At 37.6% G+C, this 17,384-nt stretch overlaps 2 protein-coding genes across 2 annotated transcripts in view; both read left to right on the top strand.

Annotated features, from left to right (window-relative positions):
* Positions 1-6,375, top strand: part of SPAG5 (sperm associated antigen 5) — a gene marked incomplete in the record, with an annotated part of 33,333 nt that extends 26,958 nt beyond the window's left edge. The window contains 7 exon segments of the mRNA XM_072430160.1: positions 231-357; positions 558-690; positions 1,303-1,383; positions 2,658-2,801; positions 3,976-4,050; positions 5,234-5,314; positions 5,634-6,375. Coding sequence (XP_072286261.1) covers positions 231-357; positions 558-690; positions 1,303-1,383; positions 2,658-2,801; positions 3,976-4,050; positions 5,234-5,314; positions 5,634-5,705 — 713 coding nt within the window.
* A 4,475-nt stretch (positions 6,376-10,850) lies between these two features.
* The window catches only part of ALDOC (aldolase, fructose-bisphosphate C), a 14,394-nt gene continuing 7,860 nt past the window's right edge, over positions 10,851-17,384 (top strand). The window contains exons 1-4 of the mRNA XM_072430151.1: positions 10,851-10,986; positions 14,005-14,128; positions 14,979-15,190; positions 16,562-16,616. Coding sequence (XP_072286252.1) covers positions 14,017-14,128; positions 14,979-15,190; positions 16,562-16,616 — 379 coding nt within the window. The 5' untranslated portion in view covers positions 10,851-10,986; positions 14,005-14,016. The remainder of the gene's footprint in view (positions 10,987-14,004; positions 14,129-14,978; positions 15,191-16,561; positions 16,617-17,384) is intronic.

The raw sequence follows: 17,384 nt of genomic DNA, 5'->3' as shown, positions 1-17,384 counted from the left end.
TACAGTTATATTACACAATGGCCTACAATGTAAAATAAATTTCCATGCAAAAAAATGTAACGTTTTTTGTATGGAAAGACGGACAGAATTAGAACGCTAGGGGGGTTAAAAGAACTAAGACCATGTATACTTAGATGGGATTTCAAGGTTATTAGTACCTATTTATTAAGGATGATACATGACTACATTTATCTATATTGTGCCCTGTGTAACATTCACTTTACTACCAGGTACTCCAGCGGTAAATTTGGCTGACATGTTAAATGAACTGAGCAGTGTTGTGTCAGACGTGGTCAATGCATCTTCACATGCCATGGATACCAAACAAGATTTTATTAGAAACCTAAAGATGGACATGTAAGTAAAATGTTGGGCCTTTACATATTTTGTGGTGACAGTCTCAAGATTTTCTTCTGCATTTGCTTTGCAGCTTTCACTCGGTTCTTGCCTTTAGTATCTTGTCATGCCCAACAGACTATTATCCTAAAATGTAAACCAGAGACAAAAAATTTGTAAGCTGGCATGCTTCTGAAATTTCCTCTTATCATATCTTAAAGCTCCACTTTGAAGGATGAGCTGCAGAATCAAAGATACCAGCATAAATCTGATGTCCGTGACTTGCAGGAAGAGGTTGACAAGTTAAATAGAAGAAATTCTGCCCTTGATGAGAAACTAACCAGTAAGGAAAAGGTAAATATCAGCCATTTTTTATCCAGTATGGTTTTAACTAATAAAGGTAATCCATAATGTTTTTGTTTTGTATTAATGACAAGTATCTACTGTAAGCTGCATAATTTCTGGTAATGTGATAGCTGTTGATACACCTCTCAGCAGCTACATGTCTAATGGCATGGGATCCTCAAGCACCAGGTCCTTTTATATCTTTTGATACCTGTCTGTATGGAAAAGGTACAATAGGAAGTATCAATTTCACCTATGTACAGTCATTAAAAAAAGGGGAGTACATTCCTTTTCATTTTTAATGTTTTATACCAAAACCATTTGGTTCTTAGGTTTAAAAGCCTCAGGTGTATTTAACACTGTTAATATTTATCAAAAATCAGGACAGAATGGAAAAGTGATGTGTGAACAACTTACTATACCCCATTGTTCCAAAGCTTTCAGAACCATCTCTAGCAGCAATAACTTGAAGAAATTGTTTTCTTTGTGACTTTCACACAGATTGATGTGGGGGATTTTTGGCCCCTGACTGTGACTGTGACCCTTTTAAGCAGACAGTCCTGCCAAACATGAAGTAGCCACATGAAGTCTGTACTTTAATTAGGTCTTCTTGTCCCACAGCATATCAGAGGGCTTCAGGAGCTGGTCCATCAGCATGAACAGAAGATACTCCAGCAGCTTACCAAAGTGAACGAGAGCGAGGTAAACTACAACAATGTAACATAATTGTAATATATTGGGGCATACCAATCCTTAAATGTGGTGGTTGCATTCATGTTTTCTTTTTCCCTGACTATCCAGTTAGTAAATTACTTCCTGCCTAGGGTAACGATGCTCACTCACCTACTGTATCTGTGGAGGGCAACATAACTCCTTTTATCTCAACGAAAGTAAGAGTTTATCTGTCGTCTACAGGGAGAACTGATAACATGGTTTGAGATTTCAGTACAGAAGTTTTAGTATTTATCTAATAATAATTTTAAATCCATTTTTAAAAACACTTTTAGTGGAATATAACCAGAGCAAATACAACAGAAGTTCATTGTTCAGGTTTATATAAATTTCTAGAAATAAAACTGGGGATATTTCAGAAAATACCATACTCGTGGTCATAATAAGCTTTGGTGGTGGTTGCCCTGCTGTAGAACATTTGTAAATTTTTGTTAATCCTGGAAGCTGTGGGTAATAGTGCTGCTAATGTATTTTTTAGTGATTTAATGCCTGCTGTTTTTTATTTTTCCATAGTATGCTGCAGGTGTTACCAGGTCCACTTTCCACAAAGATGGAGCAAAAATTATTTGTGCCTTGTGAAATATATTGGCTTGCACAATTGAATTTTTCTGTGACACAGGTTATAAATCTATAGGCTGCCTTACCACATTGGTGTATCTGCCAAATGGCTAGCCAGCAGCAGCTTTGCCCCCTAACCCTTGCAAGAGCTCTCATTCATTCAGTGGATGAGCGCTTGCCACTCATGACAGCAGCGATTAAGGGTTGTCAGCGAGTCCTTCTGCAGACGCTTTATGTACATGTGACCATATTGTGGGATCAAAATGGTGAGATCTACTCCCTTCTCTGGGCTTTTTATTGGTTCTTATGCAGCATCCTCTAGAGCAGTGGTCGCCAACCTATTCGGACCTACGGACCACTAAATGCATGGACTCCGGACCGCGCATGCACGTGGAGCCCTTTGTCACTCAAAGGGTTAGAAACTTCCCCCAGAGTGACGTGATGATGTCTAGAGATACAATCTTCCCACTGCTCTGAGCCTACAATCCGTTTGGGAGACATACTCCGCGGCTCTGGCCAGAGCTGCGGACCACTGGTTGGTGACCGCTGAGGCCTAGGGATAGGTATTCTCCCATGTCCTGCACCCTTTACTGGATTTTTTGGCTGGGTAATGGTCAACAAGTGTATTTTCAGGTATATTTTGGGTGCTCAGTTTTACTCTTCACATTCTTTTTTTATTCCAATAGGATCTTGTCCAGGAAAACTCCAAATTAAAGCTTTCAATAAAGCAGCTGGAAAATGAAGTAGAAGTCCTGAAAAGAATGCTAGCCAAAAATCCTTCTGATACAGCAAGAGACTGGGTGGAGGAGAAGCTGATGATGCATAAGGATGTAAGTCTGGTTTGAGTTTATAAAATCTGCACTTGTAAAGTTTGCATGTATTTCCTGGAGGGTAAAAAATAAGGTGAGAACTTGATAACATATTGTTTTTTTTTTGTCAACTTGTTAACAAAAGCTAGTGATTAAAATTAATAAACTATTGCTTGTATATCTAAATACATATCAAAAAGTATTTTTTACTTGATGGCCAACAATTTAAAGTATAGGATAGGGCAAAGAAAGATAATAATTAAATAATACAGAAATATATCTGTTAATGTGCTTGAACTGTGTTGGGTTCTGAATATCCTCTTGTGGATTGACAACAAAAGTCTTTTTTTAATTTTGATAGTGTAATATGCATATAATTTTACATGTGTATGTAGCTGTGTGGCTTATGCTATCTTTTAATATTTCAAATTGATACAAATTTAAAAACATACCTATGTTTTGTACAAATTTAAACCATATTTATGTTTATGTCAAGATAGTTTCTCAATACATTAACTGAGGAACACAGCAGACCTTGGGGTTTTAGGCAATTCTACTGGGAAGATGAAAACTAATCAAGAATAGGTCATTGCTCCCCTTTTTGAGCCATACCACTGTCCCAGGAAATGGGAGCTCAGTTTAAGCTTGACATTGTAAGTTTCTCTCACTTCTAGGGAGATGTTCAGATTTAATTTTTATATATATATATATATATATATATATATATATATATATATATATATTTTTTTTTTTTTTTGTAGCAGGGCAAACACTGCTAAAGCTCTACTTTTTTTTCTGCATTTTTCTGTTGCTCTGATCTTTCTGGTATTTCTCATTGCTCTCAAGTCAGGAGATCCACTGTAAGCAACCTCCTGCCTTTGTCAATGTCACACTGCACATATATAGTTACCATTGGAGTGAAATTGCATTTGTTTTTAGGAATCTGTAATAAAAGATTCCTACCCTCAGAATGACCAGTTACAATGGACCTGTTCACTAAAGTACCATCATCTGATGTTTAATATAAATAGGTAAATGAAGAAGGAATACACAACAATGTTTTATACTATAAGCATGAAATCCAAATTATTTTCATATATTTTTATTTTGTCAAATGGGTATCTGTATATCATATAGTGTATGATTGAATATGTATGCTTTGGTAATAGTAGCTTTATGTTTTATTTTCCTCCAGTTAACTACCTTGAGTATAAAACTTGGTGATGTGGAATATTCAAAGTCTGAAGCTGTCCAGAGACTTATGAGACATGTAAGTACAATTTTTTCTTCTTTCTACACATATACAATTTTAGTAAAGGCTCATGTGCTATTTAAGACAGAATACCATACAATTGTATTAATTGTATTCGGTTAAATTTTTACAGTTTCTTGCAGACAAATTACTTGTTTGGGTCACAATCAAATTCAAAATTGTGCAAGATACTGTATGAAAAAAGTAGCTACAGTATCCAGAACACAATAGCTACTGGTATTTCCCTATGCGCGTGCGAGACTGGAAATCTAAAGAGAGCCACCTTTCCTATAAGATCAAAAAAATTCTGCCTCTACAACACAATTTCCTAATACAGAACTTCCTTCCCACCTCATGAAAATGAGTTACCACAAGCCCAGTGAATACAGATTTACTACTTAGCTGCCTCTTTCCTGTCTTGCTACTAATTTTAGCATCAGGAGCCACTGTCACCTGCCCCTGCTCATGCAGGAGCTCATCTAACATTCCTAATGCCTCCTGGGATATTACATCACCCATCCCAGGAGGATTTCCACGTTGCTTTAGGATGCCTTTTATATACAGTTAGACCTATTTATGCTGTTTTTCTGGACAGTGAGTGATCTCGCTAATTTAACTCCACACTGCTATTTTTTGAACAGCCTAATTTTGCCTTCACCTTCTGTAATAGATTAACGCAAATTTGATAAGTGTTTGGATTTAGAATAAAATTTGCAATATTCACATTTTATTTACATATATGGAAATAGAAGCAGTTATAAAGATTTTGAGCATTATTCGGTTTATAAACACACTGCTCTTAATCTGAACACAACTGTTTATTCCCCTGTTTTGTTTCTGTACCCTCAACATATATCAATACTTCTAGCAAAGAACTGGAATATCAGGGATTATAATAAGGGATAAGGTAAGGTTGTTTGTCACATATTTAAATTTGTAACATGGTTCTTAAAGTCAAAGAATAACCTGATAAAAAATCCTTTTAAATTAAAAACACTTTTTGTTTAATCCTTTGGTGGCTGTGTTCTTCAGACAAATTTATTTCCCATATTTACTGACTAACCTTCCGTTTGTTTGATAGTTATCAATGTGGAAGCTTTACTAGGTTGTCTTTGCTATATTTTCTTTAGGGTACCAATTTGATATACAATTTTCCTGCTTTCATACACACGTTTTTAAATATCTTTGTTTAATTTTACAGAAAGATATTCTGACGGCAAATCTTGCTCATTCTGAAAAAGAAGTTCAGAAGCTGGATGACATAATTGAAAAAATAAGAGAGGTAATGCTGAAAAATCATTTAGAGTAAATATATTTTCTATACCTATATCTATTATATTAAAAGATTAATTTAATACAAAAACAATGTGAATCCTTTAGGTTAATTATGTACTTTAATAAGTCAGTCCCCTGCAAGCTTTGTATTTCAGTACTTTGTTTCCCAGCTCTGAAAGGAAAAGTGCTAATATCTTCAGCAATCATGCTGTCATAAGAACTAGCTTGCCCTATTTTATTTCCTTTTGTAAAAGACTGTCTTTTGTTGCATATTAATAAAGTTGGCCTCTAACAGCGGATTTAATTTTTTCTTGTCTTTTCTGCAGGCTCTACTTTCTGTACCGGATGTTGTAAACCAATGCGACACACTAAGGCAGATAATGGCATTCCTCAAATAGATCATCATATTTTATACTGCAAGAAAAATGTATGAAACTGCACCTTTTTATTGTATTACACATTTAAAGAAGTAAAGCTGTAAATTTGTTTATATTGTGAAATGTTTGTAAACTTGTGCTCTAAATATTACATATATAAAATTATTTTTTAGTCTTGAATTTAGTCTTACTTTTTTGTGACTTAAAATAAAAATCAATTGTATACCTGTGTATTTTTGCCTGGCTGAGAAGAAAATGTTTGTTCTTCATCATACCCACCCACCGTCTCTGAAACTTCAAACCTGCTGTAATTATTTCTCACTTGTGTTTGTGTTAAAAATTTTATGTATTGCCAAAACTTTTTAGTTTGGAATACAACATAAACAAATTAGAATGCCTGTCAGGTTTTCTGTTGAGAAATTTCTTTATTGGATGTCTGGAGAAAAGATTGTCCCCAGGACATAAAATAAGGGGTTATGTAGAGCAACATAGGAAAATGGTCTGTTTTGTATTGTTTTTTTTTCTATAATTCATTGAATGGGGAGTATAAGTGTGGTACCGTGTCCCAATTTTTTCACAATTAAACACCATATGCATTTTTAGGGGACTTTTTTAGTATCTAAAATAATCACATAATCCACAATTTAAAATTACAGCATTTATTTAAATACTCAAATAAAGGATTATAAAAGATATCACTTGGTATCAATTGGTACATGTTTGATAATAAAGTGAATTAGGATATTTAATTGTATTTTTCCTGTTTTCTGATTTCTCTTCAGTTTTTTAGTAAAAGGTTCTCCACATACCAAAATAACGGTAGCAGTAGTCAGTTCAACACTTCCATATTCTATTCAAAACTTTGTATGTCATTATGCTCCTTTATTTGCATTTAGGGCAGAGATCATTGTAGCACAGAACTTTATGATGGCTCCTAGTATTGCCCTGTGTTAGATCTTGTTTGAAAGCAGTATTTAATAGGGATGAGCGAGAAGGCCTCTGACAGTCTTGTGAAAATTTCCTCGAACTTCCCGATGGGTCTGCGAAATTTCGGCAAACCGATTTCGTGAAATCCAATAAAGTCACTGGGGCGACTAAACATTAATAGCAAAGCCCCTATACATGTTAGAACCACCAAATTTGCTAGGTAAGTGTTAAGAGAACAATGGCAATGGGGAGAATACAAACGTTCCAAAAGACCTTGTGGTTTTCCAGAAAATGGCAGGCAAAGTGATAGCTGGCAAATAGGATTTTTGCGTGATGGACAGCGTACAGAAGGCAGCATAAACATTCGGAGATTAAGAAGGTGGCGCTACCTGTGAACTCAACCCACTAGCATCAGTCTCTGCCGTCAAATCAGCAAGAGAACACATTGCTAGCTGGCATCATGATTTGGATGACGTGTTAGGAATGCCACCGATAAAGTTGTGGAGAAGTAGCGCGGTGACATTAGGCAAAAAGATGGAGCACCATAGACGCAGCGTGGGTCAGTGAGAGCAGTAGCAGTGTGTGGCCTCTGGTCAGCTATCGCCAGGGAGAGCACATTGGTAAGTGTCATGGAGAGCTGGGTGTAGTGCATCGTCAATGTCACCTAGAAGTGTGAATGGAGTACTGACTGGCCGCAGCAAGAAGAGGAGGCGGTGGGCCCTGAGAAGGAGGGGGGAGCGCATTGCTAACTGGCATCTAGAGCTGGGTATATATAGTCCATCGTTAGAAATTTAACTGTACCAAACAGTCTTCTTTGGTAAATAGGAACAGGTATCAAACACTAAAATAACTTTTTTTAGAGTAGGACAGAGATTTTTTCTTCAGACAAATGGCTTTTTTTGGTAAATAGCAAGAGGTATCAGACTGAAATATTAGTATTTTTTAAAGAGTAGGACAGAAATTTTTCTTTAGCGAACTTGCTTTTTTTTTTTTGGTGAATAGCAAGAGGTATCAGACTGAAATATCTGTATTTTTTGGGGTAGGACAGAAATTTTTTCTTCAGACAAATGGCTTTTTTTTTGGTAAATAGCAAGCGGTATTAGACTAAAATATCTGTATTTTTTTTAGAGCAGGACAGAATTTTTCTTTTTTAGCAAACTAGATTTTTTGGTAAATAGCAAGAGGTATCAGACTGAAATATCTGTATTTTTTAAAGAGTAGGACAGAAATTTTTTCTTAAGCAAAATGGCTTTTTTTGGTAAATAGCAAGAGGTATCAGACTGAGACAACTGTCATTTTTAGGACATTTCTGTGATCTCCTGATTACTATGTTAATCAGCTGATATGATTTTTATGAATGATCCCTAGCAAATACTAAAGTTTCTCAGCTTTTTTTACCATCACAGCCTTCTTCAAGCAAGATTGCAACCTCATTGTCACCAAATAATGTTTGCCACTTTGAAAGTAGAGAACACCAAATGCCACAATGAAGATAAATGGTGTTTGTACTTACCAAGTTAACTGTAAAATTATGTGTCACTCCTGAATGTATGGCCTGTACTATTGCACATTCCCCCTCTGTATTTTTTTACCAACATAAGATCTGAATTAAGCTAAAATCTCAATTGGTGCTTTAATAGAATCTGTAAAATATTGTTTATTTGCTGTTTTGTGAAGTCTGATTTACAAAAGCAGCAAACATTTTGTGTACACAAATTCCTTTTACTGCCATTGGCAGGTATTCAAACTTAGGAGGTGAATGCTGGCACACAGCCAGCAAGTTTTACAGTAAAATCTTTATTTGCAGTGATGTAAATATGCAAGATAGAGCCCAGAAAACCCTCAAAGAAATTGTTATAGAGACCTTGATAACCATGCACCAATTTTACTTGCGTTTTTATGGTAAATTATAAGCACAGCAAATGTTAGTAAGACCTGGCTTGCCCATTAAAGAATGTGCAATCCATATGTCAGCAGGAGACCAGGATGTGTGCTATCTTTTTATAGCAAAGAAGACAAGCCAATAAATAAATGATAAGCTAACTGATCTTTTGCTGCTCTATAGGCATGCTCCGATAAACACCAATGCCCTTCTAGTTAAAAATAAGTGCTACTTCATAATATATTGTTAAAAATAAACAACATTCAATTACATTAAGCTATAAAGCAAAAATATATTTTCCTGAGGATCATATAGTGTAGCTAGGGAAAAAAAAATCCATATACAGTATGCTATGGTGGAAGATGATGGGCAGAACATCTATAGTGTGTCCCCACGCCCTTTAAACATAATTAATCTATGTTTCAGGACATTATTCCAGAATACAATGTCTAAAGCTTTACCTCCAGTGATTGTGACTTAAAATATTATGCTGGGAGCACCAGCACTGCCGTGGTTTAGAAAGAGTTAAAGCAGCTCTTCCGGCCTGAAGGTGACCTCAAGGTCTATACTTGTCTTTGTCAGTGAAGGAGGATGCAAGGAACTGGCTTACACAGTATCCATTTGATGGCTCTCTGAAGGTAATTTCAAGGTTCTGCAAATGACTCCTCTGAGGGCATATCACTAAACTGGTAATGGCTTGGGCTTTTTTTTTAGTCAGTGCTTCAGTGTGCATAATCTCAACATTTTAATTTTTAATTTACACAAACCAGCAGAGGGAATAAATTAATTGTCACTCTAATTTTGTACATAAAATGTTGTTTCTGATGCTGAAGTTACAGCTGGGTAGGACATATTCATGATTACCAATGCTAGAGGAACCCTGCAAATGTCAATGATAAGCCAAGCATCCCTAGCCTAGTGGCCCAGTTCACATACCAGGCCAAGCTACCAAAATGATGTCAAATTTACCAATGAATGCAAATGAAAGGGGATGTAATCCCCCCAACCGGTCTGCTCCTGTTTATGTACCCAGCATGTTGAGCATTATGCATGTTGGTTGCCGGCTTTCTTGCTTCTGAATGTTTATTATAAATTGGCCATTGCCCAATATTCTGCTTTAATATCACAGGTGACCCAAGAATATGATACACCTCTCGATGGTGTGATATGATATGATACACCTCTTGATGGAACAATCAAAACCTTCCCTCCGAGCCTGCAGACCTTAATAAATCTGAACAGAAACTGTGTACACACAACAGGTTTGTTTATTCTTGTGCTTTGTGTAGATTTGTGCGCTAATCCAGTGTTAAACTTTGTGTCTGTGCAGCAGCTTCCTGAAATATAAACCGATCAGGTCTGCTCTCTCCTTGTGCAGGGTGACTGGTCTTGTATCCGCCTCCTTGGTGGACCAGCTAGGCCCCTCCCACATTGCACCCTGCTCAGGCTATGTGATGATATCACTGCTTAATAGGCAAATAACTGGGCTTGCCTAAGGAGTTTGGTAGATGCCTATCCTTTGTGGTTATTAAAGAACATATGCAAATTGTGCCTAGCTTTAATATTTAGGTCCCAAAGTCATATGTTAGATTTCATCTCTCAATAGTCAAAGCTTGGAAAACATATTTGTCAGGAAAGGGGTACTTCATTATCCTGCTGATCCAAAGACCTTAACTTTTGTAATGCTGGAACACTAACCTGGGCAGAAAGTTTCTGATGGCAGCTCTTTTTGCAGAAAAAAATATTATCATGCTAATCATCTACTGGCATATCAACCTGGTGATCCTGGTGAACAACTCATAAAGAGCTTTGCAACATTATTTTCACCCTGGATCATAACTACAGATCAGCTCAGGTGACCCTGCTAGAGGCTGCACTTTCTCCGCCATACCTCACATTATCATTATTATTCTCATTGATTTCAATTAACACCGCAATGTGATCTACAGATCCCCTTCCTATCGTGTGCTACTTCCCCCACCTCTAATTGTAAACTCTTCCGGGCAGGGTGCTCTCCTGTGTCACTGTCTGTATTCGCCTGTCATTTGCAATCCCTATTTATTGTACAGCGCTGCGTAATATGGTGGTGCTATATAAATAATGTTTATTATTATTATTAATAATAATAATAATAATAATATTAGCAATTTGCTTTTCTTACTAAAGATAAGTGGGTTAAAATAGGACACACTAAACAGTACAGCATCATGCTAATGACAGATAATCCATCAGCTGAAAAATTGATGCAGGTAATGTTTGCTGCTCATTATATTTGCTTGCTTTCACCATGAACAGGACCAAGAAACAAAACACCAAGATGAGGGGCGTGGCCACCACTGACAGCTGTGACGTCAGCAGGCCCGGGGAGCAGCATTAAATCAGCAGGGAGGGGCGTGGCCAGAACCGGGTATTAGATCTCTGGAGTCACGTAGCTCTGCAGCAGAATCAGCTTGCAGAGAGCAGATCGGTTGTATTGTATAGCCTAACGTCCAGGTGAGTGCAGATCCAGCTCATCAGGAGCGTGTTTGTTGTAGGGAGGAGTGCTTCTACCTGCTGCATCACTCCTTCTTATATTTTATTATATAAAGTGCTGGTCAGTATGTATGACAATGATCAGCTGTCATCTATGTGTATGTGCAGCTACTTACATTGCTTTTTAGTAATTCATCAGCTTCTTCTCATCAAGTGATTGTAATACTTAGAGCTTGGAAGATGGCTGCTACACATCCTTTGTATGAAAACAGCTATCTGCAATAGGGAGTGTACAGGGAGAGGATGATGGTCCCTTCAGTACTGGGAGAGATCACTTACAATAAGTCTGCACCATTGGGAGGATTTCTATAATTTAGCTGGTGTTTCCAGAGATTGGCAGAAATTATTATTTTATAAATGTCAGATAATCCCTAGAAAGTGGTAATTATGTTTGTTCAGTACAGCGCTGCATAATATGTTGGTGCTATGTAAATACAAGGTGGTGATGATGATGTGCAGAATTAAAAAAAACAGGCCATTTGACAGATTTACTTTTCATTATCACTGACCGCCATGTTTTTTTATTTCCCCTGTGTCTTCCCCTCCCTCCATCTTTCTATCTATCGCAACAGCCTCAGCAAGGAAATACATTGATTTCTCATCTGCTGTTAATTGCATTTAATTAATGCTTTGACATCTTCCAATAAATATCCCTGCAGATTCTAGGAGCATAATATATCACCACTGCAGAGTGAGAATTTCTTGATGTCATTTTTTTCACCTTGCAGTGTTTTAGTTCTATTTTTTTTTTCTTGGATCTCCTCCCATTATATCTAATAAAATCTGTTAGCTTCTGTCCCTGTTCCATTTATGGAAAGGATTATTAAAAGTGAATGTGTGCATGCTTACAGTTCAAGTTCACCCAAAATTCTATATTAGTTTATTGGCTCCTAAGGTGAAGCACCCCAGCTTCTTGTATGGCTTGGATTATTACCATCATGGTCCCCCTACTTTATTCCTGGGAGTTTGGGGGAAGGGTGGTTCTGCTTACCTTGTTGTGTTTTAGCATCTTTAAAATAATTTATTTTAGCCAATTAAAACATAAATAGCCATGTGAACCCCTCATAGTAGCCATAGTCAACCAATGATTGATTCACTTACTTATATATTATTATTAATAAACAGTATTTATATAGTGCCAACATATTATGCAGCGCTGTACAATAAATAGGGGTTGCAAATGACAGACAGATACAGATAGTGACACAGGAAGAGGGAAGGATCCTGTCTTGATGGGCTTACAATCTAAGAGGTGGGGGAAGTAGCATTGTGCATCTAAAATGGACCCATAAAGCATATATACACGTCAGATGATTATCAGCCGATAGGTCTCAGGTGAGAATCTGACAAGTATACAGTGGTTACCTGATGACGTCATGGATCCGTCTTGACAGATCCATGAACGATTGCTAAACAAGTCAAGGGAGGAGAGACTAGCGGGGTGCCGCTTGCTCGTTCACCCCCCCTCTCTCTGGAACAGAACTGCGTTGTGTGTGTACAGCTCTTGTTCGTTCATCTGTCATTTTTTGCCATTGGAAGATCGTTTCCAACGACAAAAATTGCACATGTATGCAGCCTTACAATTATTAAAGGTCTTTAAATGAAGAACACCATCTTCTGTATATCGGCTGGGCAGACTTACGGAACAGGCTGGTGTTGATGAAGGACAATTGAAGGTCACCTAGGCGAGGGATGGATTTGGCCCAAGGACAGAGCACAGTATGTCTTTGCAGAATGATTTGATTCTAATATAAAACAAAGAGATGTCTGTTCCTCCTACTAACCCAGTTGGCATCTAGCTGGTATTTTTATGCAGGTGAGAAAATGAAGCAAACATCTCACTTTCTGCTATATTCTCATCGGTCACTTGTCTCATATTTTTCTATGCTGGCCTAGTCATAGGGATTCTCTGTGCGGATTGTTTATTTCCCCCTTACAATGGTTTCTTGTGTTGGTTTCTATGGTAGCCGGGTAGACGGTGCACTTACCCAGAAATCCATAGGGAATCATTATAGTCGTATTCTGCATCTGTAGTACAGCACCGTATAGCACCTGTGGAATATATGCATTTTAATTTGTCTCCTATTCCTGTTTATGTATATTTTGTATATAAACCACAGAAGTAACATGAATAAAAAGCTGGCTCCTTTCCAAGCAGCCCATTTGTTTTTCTGGCTGTGGTTTCTAGGAGACTTGGAGGGTGCTGTTTGGCATTATCACAAAGAGCTTTGCTGGACGGTAATCTCTTTACCCATCTCCAGGGCTTCAATCCCTGGACCGTTAAAGCATATTATCTTTGATTAAAGCAAAAGCATCTCAAGGTGTTTGCAGTGACCCAAAGGAGAAAATGTACTTTTGGTGACCTCTATCTCTATAATATTTATTTTTTATTTATTATTTTTTTCCTATTTATTATACATTATTTCTCCCCGCCCCAAATATTTCCTAATTTGGTAAAGTACCTTAAAACCATAACTGGATGACATTTATTTTTCTGAAATGCTGTATTTTTTTTTTTCCATCGTCTGCTGCATATTATTGCAAGATAAAAAGACAACAGCAAAGTATACAATGAAAAGTACAATGATTAAATTATAAATAAACAAAGGAAAATTACACACAACACCCTCTTAAAGTGGAAGGTGGGGGGAGTAGTAGGAGAACCTAGGCAGGGTAGGACTAAGCATAGCAGGGTTCTCCCCAGGCACTTTTAGCTGGGCGCACCACCTGGCACTTTTCAGCACTTATCCGGCTGTTTTTGGGTGATTACAAAAGTTTGGTCACAATATAGGGGCTGCCACCCACCTAAAATTTCTTCCCACCCGGCTTAAAAAAAATTCTGGGTTGAGCGCTGCATAGTACACATCATCAAGGTCTCTCAAATATGGGGATCTGGATCAATGTTTGGGGGCATGTATGCTGAACCCACAGATTTTTGTTTTTATTTTATGTAAAAATATTTTTTATTTTTTTTTTCAGGAAAAATTTAAAATGACTCACCAATATCCAGCACTGAGTACGGAGCAGAAGAAGGAGTTGGCTGACATTGCTCAGCAGATTGTGGCTGAAGGGAAGGGTATCCTGGCCGCTGATGAATCCGTAGGTGAGTGATGGAGGAGGCAGTGAAACATGGGAGTAGTTATCTGTAGCTGTTAATATGACTTAATACTTCCGCATTTGAATGCACTAATTATACTTGTATATTTTTCAGTCACATAATGTTTGGATATGGAGAACTGTATGTTAAACTCTATGTACACATGACAATCAGATTGTTTTCAATTAGCTTTTACATTCCTAACATGTAGTATATAATCTTTTAAAGAAATTCTCCTCCTTTAGTTCCTAGACATAAAGTTCCATAGATATACAGAGCTCCATCTACCAATAAACATTCCTCAAATTGTATTTAGAGTAATTAAATGCATTTGCAGCCTTCTATGCACATGCTCTTGGAACCTGGTCAAGCGTTTTTTAAGTTTAAAGTGCTGTAGAACAGCGGTTGCCAACTGGTGGCGAGAACATTTTGGGGGTCCGTGGCCCTGGTCAGTGCACCCCTAAGCAGGGTCAGGAGAAGGACCCCCTGGGGTGACGCACCAGCCAGAGCCGCGGACCACGTCCCCTGTGCAAATCCCTGGCTCAGTAAAGTAGGCGGGCTGTGTTTTACCATACAACCCGCCCACTCTCCCCTCGCAGGTGTAGATCTGTGATAGCAGAGTGGGTGGAGTTATGATGTCATTGTGGGGGAGGCTCCTCCCCTTTGATTGACAACCGGCTCCTGACTGCTCAATGTGGGACTAACAAGGTTGGCGACCGCTGCTGTAGAACATATTTTGTTTTTAATGGGAGGCCACAGTTTTACATTTTTTGTGATTGAGTTGCCTTCGCTATTGGCAATACTATCCTGTCTAGTAATTTTGCAATAATTTAATGACTGAAATGTCTTCTGTTAGGGAGCATGGCCAAGCGTTTTTCTGGCATTGGCGTAGAGAACAAAGAGGAGAATAGGCGTCTGTACCGTCAGCTCCTCTTCAAAGGCGATGAACGCATGCAAAAGTGTATTGGTGGAGTCATCTTCTTCCATGAGACCATGTACCAGCAGGGGGATTGTGGTACCAACTTTGTCAAAGTGATTAAGGATAAAGGCATTGTGGTGGGAATTAAGGTAAGAAAGAGCTTGGAAAGCAGTTTATCCATGTGTTGTGTTGAACAGAAATGCTTAATGGCATGTAAATAGCTCCTACAAGAAATGGAGTCAAACTCTGTAGCTGCAAAGTGAAAATGGCCCTTTTTCTAGTATTTAAAATCAAACTTTACAGCTACAGAGTTTGTTTTTATTTGAGGTCAAAGCAAACAAAACTCAGATTGTCCGCATTTCATTAAGCATCCCTAGTGTTTGTATCAACAAACTAGGAAAACATTTTTTCAGATGGAATAAACCGCACATGACTATGTACGAGCTGCAGGACAGTCAGTTAATTGTGGTATTTTGTTTAGACGTTCCCTAAGCTTGTCATTTTAAAGTAAAGCCTGTGGCTAAGCTCTGGGTGTTCTTACATATTCCTAACCAGTAGTAAATATGTTTCACTGATCTGAGAATGAATTGATCCACATTGAATGCAGCTACAAGTGCTGAAGCAGTTTAGAGTACCTATTTTGTATTTGTGTACATTAGAAAAAATGCAAGCACGGCTGCTGGCAGACGTGGGAGCCACAAACTGAACAGTTCCGTATTGTTGCGCCCCCCCCAATCCCCATCTAAGCAGTGCTGCATCATTCATTTGAAAATGACCGGGAAGCCTTAGTACTATTGCCTTGCATCATTGAGGTCCTGGGTTTCATTCCTCCAAGGGATGTTCCTTGCATGTGTTTTATGTGCTTTTCCTCTTTGTATGGGTTCAGTAAGATTGTTCTACAAATTTAAGTGCCGTTTTCCAATCTGGCTCTATTTGTGGAAGGTAGACTAGTGTTCTGATTTACTGGTCTTCCCAAAGCACTGTTGGTGCATTAATAAAAAAAATTACTGACATTCCATTGCCAAGAATGAGCATTGCAGCTCTTGTGCTGGGGATGTTGGAATTTCAAGGTCAGGGAAAGGACTGGTCATCTGCTCTCCCTCTCATCTGGTTTCTATTATTAAAGCTTGTGATGCGACAAGCTGAGATAACACTGAGATCTGCTTTATATGCTTTCATTTCTGGAATACTATAAATAGCAAGCTTATTTAGGAGGGATCATTCAAAAGTTTCATACACTGATCTGGCTAATGCTAAGCATGTTTTGTTTTGTTTTTTCTCTGCTATTTGAATATAATAACTGCTGATTAACATCATTGATAGATTTTATCATTTATCTAACTGAAAAATGTTTTGATTGCAAAATGTCCACATTTCTTTACAATTACATAATAACATTTTATCTTTGATAACATTTATTTGATAATTGCTTTCTCCTTGCTTTGTTTTAGTTGATGAAGTAGTTGACCTATAATGTTAATCTTTTTTTTTTTTTTTTTCTTGTGTAATGTTTCTGGCAGGTAGACAAAGGTGTTGTTCCCCTCGCTGGTACTGATGGTGAAACCACAACACAAGGTATGTGATTAGAATCTAGAAGGTGTGTGTATGTATTTACATTATTGTGTGTGTATAATTGTATGTGTGTGTGTGTGTATGTATATATTTATATATTAGTAAGCTCTATATGTGTCTACACCGATATCACAAGTTGTTTTCGAGCAGCCCATTTATTTGAATGGGCTGCCTAACACTCCACCAACACAGAAATGTTTTGCTGTGCACTTTGCTTCTGAAACAAAAGTCAACACGCACAACAGGCATTTATTTAGGAAGCATGGGCAATGTAGCGTATACCTTTACATGTGGAAATAATGCAATGCACTCATTTATATTTTGCAATAGGAGAGGGGATAGGGGCCTGCTTCCTAAACAGTCCTTGTATTTTAGTGCAGGGTGTGCTTCAAAGTAATCACTAAAATAATAATTCCACATGTGTGTTTACTAAATGCAACACAATATTCTTCTAATTTAAATATAAATTTAGACACAGGTACCTAATATATGCTGATTGGATTTCTTTTCAAAAATGATATCAAACATTAAATGAGATCTTCTCCACACACGATTTATATATAAAGGACATTCCAAGTACTTTAAAAGCTGGGGTCTGGGCAAGCAGCTAAATGCACAAAATAAATTCCTACAAGGGAGCCAAATTTATTTGCCAAAATATTTGTATTTCTGTGTATCCAGTCCTGGAACTTGTGCAGCTCAACCTCCCAGCAACATCCTGCCTGGTAAGGGAAGGCTCCTTCAGTGTTCTTCCCAGAAATTTTTTTCAGC

This window comes from Pyxicephalus adspersus, chromosome 1, assembly GCF_032062135.1.
Source record: "Pyxicephalus adspersus chromosome 1, UCB_Pads_2.0, whole genome shotgun sequence".
In the NCBI taxonomy this organism is placed as follows: Eukaryota; Metazoa; Chordata; class Amphibia; order Anura; family Pyxicephalidae; genus Pyxicephalus; species Pyxicephalus adspersus.
This window is presented reverse-complemented; position numbering and strand designations above follow the sequence as displayed.